General features: G+C 37.9%; 1 protein-coding gene across 1 annotated transcript in view; it reads left to right on the top strand.

Annotated features, from left to right (window-relative positions):
- The window catches only part of cadps2 (Ca++-dependent secretion activator 2), a 191475-nt gene that overhangs the window by 151254 nt on the left and 26818 nt on the right, over positions 1-13403 (top strand). The window contains exons 21-24 of the mRNA XM_086299782.1: positions 1474-1621; positions 9817-9831; positions 12056-12130; positions 12495-12578. Of these exons, the coding sequence (XP_086155908.1) occupies positions 1474-1621; positions 9817-9831; positions 12056-12130; positions 12495-12578 (322 nt within the window). The remainder of the gene's footprint in view (positions 1-1473; positions 1622-9816; positions 9832-12055; positions 12131-12494; positions 12579-13403) is intronic.

Here is a 13403-nt window from a genome sequence, read left to right as displayed (position 1 = left end):
CATCCTAATTCATAAGGTTTAATATGACGTTGGCCCATCCTTTGCAGTTATAACAACTTCAACTCTTCTAGGAAGACTTTCCACAAAGTTTAACAGTATGTTTATGGGAATTTTTGACCATTCTTCCAAAAGTACATTTGTGAGGTACTTAACCATCAACAGGAATGGCTCCTGAAAGCGACCCATTCTTTCACAATTTTTTGTAGAGACAGTCTGAATGCCTAGGTGCTTAATGTTATATACCTGTGACCATGGAAGTGATTGGCACACCTGAATTCAATGATTTAGATGGGTGACTGAATACTTTTGGTATATATGGAAAACATAATATCAGATATTAAAGATCAGATTTAATTTAGGAGGATGTTGTCAGACAATATGAAGTCACAAACAGATGTGTTATTCTCAGTGGAAAAAGATGGGAATTTGATGGAACTTCGAAAAAGAAAGCTCATGATGGCTACATCCATCACTTTACAAAAACGTTCAACTACTTCACAAAAGTAAAATTTATGATCTTTAAAGGGACATGAACCATGCAATTTAAAAAGAAGTTTGATTTACATTTATTTTTTTCTGTCATTTTGTCTTATTTTTCCCTGCACATAACTCAACTGTTGGCAGTGATATTTATTTTTTTCAATACTTATTTATTGTAACTCACTGGGCTCTAAGCAAGTGAGCAATATGGCGAGAGGCTACTGCACAATCCTGGTTTCACTTCTACCCTGGGACATCTCTTGCATAAATGTAAAATAAATATTTCATATCTTGTCAGTAGATCTTCAAGCTAGCAATAATTAAACCATTACTAAGAAATCCATCAGTTGACCCAGCTGTCTTATTAAAGGCCAATCACCAGCCTTTTCTTTTTTTGTTTGTTTTTTGTTTTTGTTTTTGAAAGATTAGTTGTAAAATGGTTACTGAACATCTGCAGAGGAATGGCTTATTTGAAGAGTTTCAGTCAGGTTGTGAAGGTTATAAATGATCTTTTTATGTGGTTTGAATCATATCTATCTAATTTCTTCCTGTTTAAAGGGAGTTTTTCTTTTCCACTGTTGCCAAGTGCTTGCTCATAGGGGGTCATGATTGTTGGGGTTTTCTCTGTATTATTGTAGGGTCTTTATTTTACAATATAAAGCACCTTGAGGCAACTGTTGCTGTGATTTGGCACTGTATAAATAAAATTGAACTTAATTGAATTGTGAATGAGGCCTAAATTTCAAGTACTACCTTCTATGTGTTCATCGGATTATTTAAAAAGATAGAAGACAGCATTAAATGTATATAACCAAAAAAATGTATTACCTGATAATATAAAAGCTTTTCTTTTGAAAAGTGCTTTACTTCAGTCGATCATAAAATGGCTAAATTGTTTTAGTTTACCTAAATGTAACCATCCACAAACATGTGTCACTGCTTAATGGAAAAGACTAACACAGTTTAAACATTTTTTTCTGTTTTGTCCTGTAGAACAAAATCTGCATTTGATGCCAAAATGCAGAAAGTGTGTAAGTCAACAGACTCCCTTCTACCACTGTCAGTTTGCACCATGTTCAACGTGCTGATTGATGCCAAAAACCAATGCTCCAAACTCTGTGTGCTGGACAGCGAACAGGAGGTAAACTATTTATAATTGTAGTTCTGTTGGATCAAATTTACATTTGAAGTTATTAGCCAATGACAAAAGGGGTTATTACTGTCATTACACTTAATAATATAAGAATATATTGTTAATATGAGAAAATCTCTGAAAGAACATTTTGCATTTTATTAATGTAATTCTTTTTGTGTCCTCCTGTGGTTTTAATATGCTTTCTTACATATTATAATGATGGGATTGTTAAAAGTTTTTTCCTGCTGTGACAGAAAAATCACTTTGGTAGTGGCTCCAATTCCAGTCATGCTGATTTTACTTTGAAACCAAGTCATGGTTTCAGAATGAACGCGTGTTGGCTTTATTATCTTATCCTGTGTAATGTGATGTTAAATTAGTGACTTTGTTGGGCTAGCTGGTGAGTTTCGGTGGCTGACTAGCCAACTGGAAACATGTTTGATAGCTAACGGTGTCCTAGCCAGGTCAAAACCAAGTGTTAAAAACTAATGTAAACGTGCCAGTAAAGTTCCTCTAATAGCCACAAGTAAGTCAGCTAACAAAACGTGAGTCACCAATCCACTCATGTGTTATAATGTCCAATTTTACCTCAGACATAAACATATTTACAGTCTGCTACAAAGTCGTTTTGGTCTTGGTGGATAGTTTCCTTTATAACAGTTCTAAGTGGGATAATTTAATTGAGTTAATTCAGATGCTCAGTTTAACCATGTCCCAGCTCACTTGCAGAAGTCACTCTGAAATTTACTGATTGTGATCAGAAATGTCTGTGGAAAATTTAGTCCTGGTTTGAATATCAGATTAAATCACTTATTTAGATGGCTTTATTTATATTTTTCCATTTCAATCTCACAGCTCACCATCAATTTTCCCTAAAGAGTGAAAGTGAGTGAGCTTTTAACAAACCTTAGCAGTCTTTTATTTCTGGCTTTAGTCTGAAAAGGTTGAGTCAAATTGTCAGATCAGCCACTAAAGTTTTCTACCAAACACCCAGCAAAAGGGAAGTTCAGGTGTATTCATGTTCACTTGAAACTGTCAGAGGCTATTAAATGGATAACTGTGGAGTCTGTGTGAGGCAGGGGCCTTGGCATCATGAAAAGCAAAACCCTTGGCTGTTGGCAATCTTGACAGAAAGCTAGACTCACTGTTCTCTTAACCTTAAGCTTCCTCAATTCTTCAGCTTCCACCAGCCCTCTGCTGTTGAAAAACATCTCCTGTAATTTTTTTTCCAGCAGACACACAATAAATTCCTGTCTGCATCCTTTGTATACCAGCTTTGTAAATAACATCTACTCAGACTGTTACTGCTACTCTGTTTCATATTTTCAAGTTTTCATGTTCAAGTAATTTGCAAGAATGTGGGGCATTTCATTATTGTTTCTGTAAATTTGAATTATTTTAAATTTAGAAAAGGAGGATTTTCTAGAATTTGCTCATTGGTAAATGAGTTGTGATTAGCAAGCCATTAACCAATAAGCTTGTAGTTGAACAACCAGAGTCAAATCCCACTCACAAAACACCAAGATAGCAACAGCATAAAGACTCTTCTTGAGTCTTCAAAACAGGACTTAACAAACCAGTGGGTCACATTAGGTACGTCCATTATTTATACCGTCTGTGTTCCACACCAACAATCCATTTAGAAAACATGAAAATGAACAGCCTTGGTCTCCTGTTGGCAATTGGAGTTCCTTCATCCAAGTTCAATTCATTTCTGTTCAGTTCAGTCTTATTTATATAGTGTCAAATCACAACAACAGTTGCCCCAAGGGGCATTAATATTATAAGGTAAAAACCGTACAATACAGAGAGAACCACAACAATTAGATGACCCCCTATGAGCAAGCGCTTTGGTGAGTGTGAAAAAGAAAAACTGCCTTTTAATAGGAAGAAATTGCTGACAGTATCAGGCTCAGGGAGGGGCGGCCATCTGCTGCAACCGGTTAGGCATGAGGGGAGGAAGACAAGACAAAGACACCCTGTGGAACAAAGTCAGAGATTAAGAATAACTAATGATTAAATGCAGAGTGGAAACATAATTTGATCAGGTATTTGTATAGTATCAAGGGAGACAGGTTGGACTCACACAAAGGGATAAAATACGGTGCATTTATTGGTAACACTTTTAAAATGATTAGAAAAGTTTTGAATGTCCCAGGAAAGGTGTGAGCTGAGACACATGAGGGTACCTTCATCTTGCGTGCCAGTGTCAAATGGAAAGTGACAGGGTGTCTATTTCAAAGTCCTTTAAAGTTTCCTAGACTTGATGTGAAGCAGGATTTTTTTGCAGACACATAGTAAATGGTTAATGGACTGATTATTATAAAGCACTTTTCTCCTCTCCTAGAACACTTTACACAATATGCCACATTTACCCATTCACTAAAGCACTCAGAGCAACTTGGGGTTAGTATCTTACCCAAGGATATTTGGCATGCAGACTGGGGGAGCCAGGGATCAAACCACCAACCTTTTGGTCAGTAGATGGCCTGCTCTACCTCCTGAGCTACAGCCACTGCAACCAAACCTTCTGACATGATTGGTTGGATGGCGCAGGGATGTAGTGTTGATCAGTCAGACGATTGTTTTGTTCCTTTGTTCTCAGGAGGGTTAACCTCCACAAACTGCAACAGCAACAAAGTTGGTGCTGCATAGAGGGGACAGAGTTCAACTTTGACCGCAAGGCAGAGATGAGGTAACCGATTGACGCTTTGAATGATGAAAGTTTGGTGGTAGAGGAATTGAGGAATTATAGGCATATTCCGTACATTGAAGCTGTGAACTTCAGGTGGATGAAGCGATGCAGTGGAGAACTGCCTACAGTTCCTGATTGGCACGCATGGTTTGATCATTTGTCTGTGGGTGGAAATCAGCTAGACTAACCTGCGTTCCGAGTGCTGAACAGAATTCTTTTCTGACACGTGAGGTGCACTATTGGCCAAAGTTGGAGACAATCTCAGAAAGGATCCCATGTAACCTGAAGAAGTGCTCTGTAAGTAACTGGGCTGTTTCAAGGGTGGATAAAAGCTTGGGCAAAGCAAGGAAATTAGCAGCTTTAGAAAACCAGTTAATGATGGTGAATTACCCGATGAGGGTGGAAGGCCAGTGATGAAATCCAAAGCGATAATGGGACAATGGGCAGCCAGGCATAGGAAGAAAGAGTCTCAACAGCCCAGCAGGTGGCAAGCTCAATGGCTTATTCTGGCCAAAAACCGATCAAACAAGGACATACAAACATCTTTTGCCAAAGATGACCACCAGAACAGAGGTTATAAGATAGATATTGTTTCATACTAGGCAAGGCAAGTTTATTTATATAGTACAATTCAACAACAAGGTGATTCAAAGTGCTTTACAGAGACATTAAAAAACAAAAACAAATAAAAAGCATGATTTAAAATTGAAAGTAAAAAAAGTAAAAAGGAAGGAACAGTATATAAAATCAGTAGTTAAAATTTAAGTTTTGAAATTTAAGCTTAAAAGTGTGGATTTGGTGTTTTATTCAAATTCAGCTGAGATCAGGTGAGTCTTCAAACTTGATTTAAATAAACTGAGTGTTTCAGCTGATCTGAGAACTGATAACACAGGAAAGAGGCAAGAGGGTTTCTTCCTCTGAGATGAAGAGCTGCAGCAAAACATTGCTTAGGCTGTCTAAAGATTCCTGAGCTGTGGGTTTCCACTGGAACGAGACCTTGTCTGAGGTGAGATTTATTAGAGGCAAGGCAACATTATCGAAGTCCCAAATAAATCTACGATCTACAAAGACTCTTGTAAGGGACGGGGCAGTGGGCTCTGTGCTTATGTCCTTCAGGACTGGTGCCGTAGCACTAGAATTATAGACAGTCACTGCTCACCAGACTTAGAGGCCATGTCCATTCAGTGCAGGCCCTTTCATCTACCTCGTGAGCGAATGGTAGCCATAATTACCATCGTTTATATCCCCCCCAGTGCTACCATTTGCTCAGCACTCAACCATCTCCAACTCATCCTCAACAAACCGCAAAGTGAGCACTCGGAGGGCATCCATATTGTTTCTGGGAACTTTAACAATACACCTTTGAAATCTGTACTCCCCAAGTTCCATCAACACGACACTGTGCCAATGTGTACAATAACATCAAGCAGCCCTACAGAGTGACACCCCTCCCCCACCTGGGGCGATCTGACTACCTCTCTCTCTCCTCCTTACACTTCTTACACCCCCTCTAGGAAACAAACCCCTCTGAGTACCTGGGTCATTAAATGGCAAGATGATGCTCTTTTCCAGCTACAGGATTGTTTTGATCTGATGAACTGGTCCATCTTTGAACAGCAGGACCTGGAGACCTTCACTCAATGACAGTGACCAAAACCATCCAGGTTTTTCTTAACCGAAAACTTTGGATGACAAGTGAAGAATAGGCTCTGATCAAAACTTGAAACTCAGCCCTCAGGCTGAGGAACAATTCTCTGGACAACACTGCCAGAGCCAGCTTGAAGGGTCAAGGAGGACCATAGGAGGTGGATAGAGGTCATTGACAACAACCCTTCCCATGTGTGGAGAGACAACCATACCCTCACCATCTACAAAATCCCCCTACAGCATTCTCAAACTTGCAGAGGAGTTCAACGAGTTTCCTCAGTTTGAGCAAATCCAGGCCAAGACTTCTCACCACTCCATGACAGGTAAACCTGAGCAGAGGGAATATACAGGTAAGTATTGCTTTCACAGTTTAGTGGAAACATTAACTCGAGGCTTGGAGCTGGGTGGCACTGACTGTTGCAAGACAACAATCCAAGTAAGACTGAAAATCTGCCACTCCCTTAAGAAGAGACCACAGAAAGGACATCAGGAGCAGGAGCGTGTCTCTCCAAAAGTTGATTCTGTTCATCTGGACGTAGCAATTTGTGGGAGAAACGTTTCATCACTCGTCCAAGTGACTTCTTCAGTCTCAGCTGACTGCAGGTTTCCCCAATCTTATAAACAGCACATTTGCATAATGACTGAAACCAGCCCACTGAAGGAACAATGGGCTGGAATGTCAGTTCCTTAATCTTAATTATGCAAATTCTCATGACCATTGATTAACAACCACTGACCAAAGCCCACTGATCAAAGACCACTGATCAATGGCCATGAGGAACTGACCTCCCAGCCCATTGTTCTTTCAGTGGGCTGGGACTTCACTTGGATGAGTGACGAAACGTTTCTCCCACAAAACGCTACGTCTAGATGAACAGAATCAACTTTTGGAGATTTACTGACCTGGATGATTGAGCATGCATCAAGACGTACAGGTGCGTGATTAAACCAGGTGTCTGGACACAGAAGGCGAGATACCCTGGAGAGTCCTGCCTCTGTACCAAAACCAGAATACACAAATACACACGACAGAGGAGAGAGAGAGAGATAAGAGGTGGGAAAGACAGAAGAGCTAGTCGACCAGTGAGTGCAGACGGACCGTCACAGTAATAGAGAACCAAACGTGGTGAAACAAAGAACATCGATTCTGACTTCTGATTTTCTCAAAATGTATGTTATTGTCTACTGAAAATTACATCTCCAATAGTTTTATTATTAATTTAGCCTTAGACTTTTAATTTATTGAATGGAGACCTCAGTGAAAAAAGTTAACTGACCATTTTCTGTTCCTTGAGAGGGACAAATTGATTATATATTGTCCTTGAATCCTGGGTTTCCAAACACAGCGAATGTCAGTTTGACATCAGATGTTTCAGTCAGTTTTGTCAGGATTTTGAAGTCTGCCTAAATAACTAAATAACCTTGATGAAGAAATAGAACATTCTCTGAAGTTTTTAAGAGGAAGAAATTCTTTAAAACTTTTCTACAGCTTACTGGTTTTACATGTTTTACTTGTGTCGTTGAGTGGTTGCAAATATGACTGAAGAAAATTGAATACCATGGTCATGTTGAGTTTTGTGGCTCAGGATTGTTGCAAATTCTCAAAACTACTTACTTGAAATATTTCATTGAGTGTCATAATAAAATGTGCCAATATTGTTGGACAACAGAACTTTGAAGATGAAACAATTGCTTCAAAGTAAACTATAGAATAGAAATGAAAATTAGTTTTATCTTAAAGGACCGAGATTGCTGAAGAAGTTCATCAGCAGTTCTTGGGAAACCTCCACAAAGTTACTTTCAATGATGACAGCGTTGCACCATCTCAGATCTGGCTCATCAGGCTCATTATGAATGAATGAGAGAAAGACTATTCTGCAAATTGTCATAATACCCTTATGTCTTTAAGCCTCACCCAACAACTTTTGCTGTGTAGGATGTTTGAAAGCTCTATTGTTTTAGTTACAACCTTATTTTTGTTGTTATTGTTTAGAGAACAAACCACAAATGGATCTGAATGAAGTCATGAGTTGAATCACACAGCTGTCAAGTTTTGTAGTAGAACATGTTGGGCATGCTCTGTTTAAACCCTACACTGAAAAAAGATCAAAGGTACAATATAGCAAAACCACTCAAAATAAATTGATAAGGTGATAGTTATGGCTCTTCTCCATACAGTAGTATTTCTTCCTCCAAACAAGTTGTAAGGGGTACTCCACGTTTTGACCTGCCAGCATCTTTGCTATGGTGAGAATAAGAACGTAAACTGTACATCAGACTGACCTAAGTAGTTAGCACATTTGGTTTTAGTAATATTAGTTATTTTTGCAAGAGACTGATTTTACAAAACAAGAATTCTGACTTTCAAAGACTCGAACAAACAAATTTGCAAGGTTTTTTCAAAAGAAGACTAATTCTGGATTGCTGCCATCTTTTGCTTTAACTGAGTAGATGTGCAGCAACAAATTCCTCCAAAAAAGTTCTGAGATTTCTGTACACGGTCCTATCACCAAAGGTTAACCTCTCATTGCTCTTTCCAGCTGATGTCACTCACCTAACAATTATTCCTATCCTTTTTCATTACTTCTGAATTCTATATTAACTCCTTCCAGTTAAACTGAAAGATTCTACTTTCGTATAATGTCTCTACACCATGAAAAGCATTTTATCAAAAAAAGAAAAAAAAACAAGTATTATTCTGAGGCATTTGTTTTTTTCTTCTTAATACTATCTACAGTTTAAAAACTTAGCAGTCTGTCTCAGGTACTGCAGTGAACTCAGTCAGATACATGGTGAAGTGGCTGTGGTGCCACTGAGTGAGAGCTGCCTTGCTGACATCTCGCTAAAATGGATTGAAAAACAGAAATCTACAGAAAATTTGAATACTTACTGTCACAGAAACAATGTGGTCAACAGTGATGAATGCAGAGCTATCTTATGATTGTTGTTTCTGGGCTTTCACTGAGTCTTCACACCTACTCATGTTTCAAAAGCAAAAGCAGACAAGTGGGCAGACCTCCATATTTGACAGGAAATTACCTGCCAGATAAAAATAAAATTTGGAAAATGAAAAAAATGTAATGTTTCAAAAAGTAATAAAAGCGTAAAAAAAGAATGAAAATAAAACAAGAAAAAATGTTAAACTTTGTGGACATTGTAAGAAGGGTAAGAACCTGTGGGCAACTGATAAAAGAGGAGGACATCTTACTTTTACTCCATGGTCTTTTATCAGAATCTGAATCAGTCCAGCTGCTACTGCTACAAAAGACTGCTACATTTTATGTTGGGGGTCAAATTGACCCCAGGAAACAAAACCTTCCAAACATGACTGCCATATAATTGAAATAACTAAGTAAAATTAAATGTAATATTTAAGTAGTAGGTATTTAATATGCAAAATCGTTGAAGTTGGTCAAAAATAATAAGATGAACTAATTCAAATGGAAGAAAATGTTAGATGAACTTAAACTGTTAAAGTTAGGACTGTTTAAAAAAAAAACTTTACAAAACTTAATTTACTTAATTATTTTGAGTGTTTGGTTTAAAGTGCACGCAAACAGTTTTCAAGCCATATTTCCAACTTGGGAATTAAAAGATGGGATTGGAGTTCATTTACACCTACTTTTCTGGCTGTTATGTTAATTATGTTATGAAAAGGCCACAAGCAGTTTCAGTGTCGTCATATGCATCATCTGTTTGACATGTGTTGAATGAGTTGAATATTGCAAGTCATTAATTGATGCATTTAAAAACTAAAAATAAGAAAATCTTGGCTTACTGTCCTTTTTTTCTTTTCTGTCTCATGTTCTCCACCATCCCTCATATCCATGTTTCCTTCTCATCATTGTTTGAACACCAGATTGACGGACAGTGGGTAAGTGCCTCCACCTCCTCATTAACCTTCCTTTCCCCAGCCCTTCCCATTTCCTTGTTAGGAAATCTAAATTAACATCAATAAAATGATGAAGAATGAACAGAAGTTTATTTTAGCTTCCTTTGAACCCTGTAAAGTTGAGCCATTTATTTTGTCCAGTTGATGGTTAATGGTCAGTTAATAGATATGTTGCTATCTGCAAACTCTTAAGCATATGAAGCACAGTGAATAAATATGTTCTGCAACTTTGCAGTACCTGGAAAGAGTACCATTACCATTACGTGATATTCATACTCAGGAGATTTGATATTTCTGGTGTTTGAGTTGACGATAGCTAACTTATAAAACTCGGCTAAAACAGCTAATTATAAAAACTGAATTAACGTTAGCCTTTTTTCCTAGAAAATATTTTGATGTTGAGTGTTATGTGAATGTGAAGTTTTGTCAGGATTCTTCAGCTTGACTAATAAAGAGTGCCAACCTGAAGATGGGAGTTTTGGTTTGGTTTTAAATTAAACAGTCTATTTTGTATTAGACTAATCTATTAGCAAAATTAAGCCTGGTCTAACCGTACAAACCAATGACTGTAGAAAATATATATTTTCTGCAGTCATTGATTCAAACCATTTTAAAGTATGTCGGTAAAACTGGTGGAATGTTGTAAACAGCTTCATGTAAGAACTAGTTTCTTTCATCTAAAAGAAAATACACCTCCAACTTGTAACAGTGTGAAGAAGAATGTCTACCCATCCTTCAGCTGTATGCTAAATGCTAGCCCTGGCATACCACTAGGGGAAAATGTGTATCCCTGAGGGTAACCACCTACCAAATGAAAATGTGATTGCCCAAATCTGATACCTTTGAGGTGAACTGGCCCTTTTTAAGTTGCTTGTAGGGGTTGTGAATGAGCCCCATGAGAGTCTGAACTGAATCCAAACCAACAATTTTCTGTTTAAGTTTTAGAGTCTACTGATCTCCAGAAAAGTGTTTGGACGTTCTTAAATCCCTCTGTGCCAAATCCTGCCGTTTTAGAAAAAACTGTGAGGGGTTTGACTGGAAGGCAACACAGAGTCTGTGAAAAGTCCACCCTTGATAAAGACTTCTCTGGTTGATTAACAGTTTTGCTTTTACGAAATTGCTAATCAATGTGCTGTTGTTCTGTTGCTGAGCACATTTAAATGGTGAGGGATGGGTAGGGGGGGGGCTCATATTAAAAATGTGACCTAATTCTGATCTCAGCCAATTCGCAAGGCTGAAGTAGCAGCAGTAGTTACAGCTCAACAGGCAAATAAATGTTTTTAAAAGATATAATTGTTCTTTTCAGTTTTGTGTCGCATATGGCAAAGACCAAACAATTTCTTCTCCTCCTCTCTGCTTTTTTTAAGGCAGGCATTGTAGGAAAAAGGAAGGAGCAGTAGTGTTAATTGAGGTAAGAAGAAGAAAAAAGAAAGGTTCTCAAGATTTGCTAGGAAGATTCAGAGCACTGAAAGAGAGCTGCCATATTGAAGACTTTTGGAAGGGAAAAAAATTGGCGATGACCTCTCTGGACCCGCAATTTGTCAGCGATCTGTATGCTTTGTTGATTGAAATTTTTAATTTGGGTGTTCTTTAGAAGGCCAGTGAAAGGGCATTGTCACTATGAGATGAACCCCCCTGCTGCTGCTACCATTCAGTGCCCAGCCCCTGCATTTTTTCTTTCTCTCTCCTTCCTTGAAGGGAAAAGGGTGCCATAAAAAAAAATATATATATATATATATGTATATGTATATATTTTTTTTCATTTTATTTTATTTTTTACGGAGTGGCAAACGAGACATGAAATAGTGGATTAATTGAATCTTGTGTGAGACTTTGGTCCTCTCAGCTAGAGCACTGCTTTAGAGGAATACAAGGCTGCTCTAATTGTAGGGAGATGCACAAAAAGTATCCTTCAGATTCCGTCAGGTTTCCAGCACAGATGGGCATATTATTCAGCTGCATAATGCACCCTATTAGCTGCTTAACACAGCAGCGTTACACGGATGGGAAGGTTTTCTAGGCTGTCCTGGGAAGGGGTGCATGTGTGAGGATTTGTTGTAGGTTTTTATTTCTTTTGCAGCACAGACAATACTGTTGTATATCAGAGCAGGGGGGTAGTCTGTATTATATCTGTGCCTGGTCAGTTTCCTGAAAATAACAAATAAATAATGTGACTTTTTGTCCCCCCCTACCCTCATCCCTACAGCAACAGTACCACTCCAAAATTGATGTTTTGATTGACGAGGCATTAAAGGACATTATTACATCACTCGTGTCAAAGGTAAACCTCACCTTTACTCTTTTACGCTTTATTATTTTGTATATTTTTCAAAAATATTTTAGTAGGGAGAGGGGTCAAACCATACTCTTTGATAACCCAGCCTAGCTTTTGTTTGTTTGTTTTGTTTTTCCAGATTTTGGTATTTAGACACTTTTTTTCCTTTGATTAATTAATTTCATGCTTTTTTTTTTTTGTTAAAGAAATGTGAGTTTCATTTTACAGAAAGGGGGAGCTAATTTTTGTTGTTCTAAAAATATTCCAAGAATCTTGAAACAAGATTAGATAATAACTTTCCTCACTAGACTCAAGAAAGCAGCTAGAAACCTAATCTTAGAAGTGTTTTTGTGCTCCCACCTCTCTGTAGTTTGCTGCTGTTTTAAACGGTGTCCTCTCCAAGCTCTCAAGATATGATGAAGGGACATTCTTCTCTTCAGTCCTGTCTTTCACAGTGAGTAGCCATGTTTTTGTTCCTGGAAATGGAGTGCTGTGCTGTTATTTCACTGCTTATCCAGGCAACCTGTTATTTGCTGGAAACCAGATCTTGAAAGCTGAAAGCTGCTGCGAAATATGTGGAACTCCCTGTGAGTCTGTCTGCCTGCTGTTTTATTGTTCAGCCCATTCATCACATATTTGTGTCTCCATCCACATTGAGATCATTCAAGTTTTGGCTGGAAAATAAAGCAACCTGTAAATGCAAAGTTGGCTGCTCTTTGCATAGAGCCTATTGCATCTGCATGTTACTTTTTTTCCACACAGTGTCAAACATATGTGAAAGATAAGGAGGGTCTTTATTCTGTCTGCAATACCAGAAACAAAGATTACATAACAAACCAGCATTTGGCTATCAAGTTGTTAATGAGCTTTTTTAACATCCATTGAAATTATAGAAGACTTAAGAGTTTAAAAACAATTTCTCAATTCAGTAAAAAGTAAAGAAATTCATACATATCAAACAAAAATTAAATTATGTTCCTTTTTTTTAAACTTGTGTCAGTTTCTAATTAAAGGTTTTTGACAGGTATGCAAAAGACATTGAATGTTACTGAACAAACTGTTGTTGAAAAGCACTCTTTTCTAAATATTTAGTTTGCCTTTATTCATAAGGGGTGCAACGATACTCGTATCGATATTGAACCGTTCGATACAGTGCTTTTGGTTCGGTACGCATGTGTATCGAACAATACAAAATTTTCAATTTATTTTATCAACTTTCCTTCTGACGATGCTGTCTGTGTTGAGCGCTCAGTGGATCTGCGCTCGACAGTGCAGCCTA

Source organism: Aulonocara sp. 'chitande type north' Nkhata Bay, linkage group LG7, assembly GCF_057382095.1.
Source record: "Aulonocara sp. 'chitande type north' Nkhata Bay isolate Kocher_YH1m ecotype deep benthic linkage group LG7, A_spYH_male_GT1.1, whole genome shotgun sequence".
Classification (NCBI taxonomy): Eukaryota; Metazoa; Chordata; class Actinopteri; order Cichliformes; family Cichlidae; genus Aulonocara; species Aulonocara sp. 'chitande type north' Nkhata Bay.
This window is presented reverse-complemented; position numbering and strand designations above follow the sequence as displayed.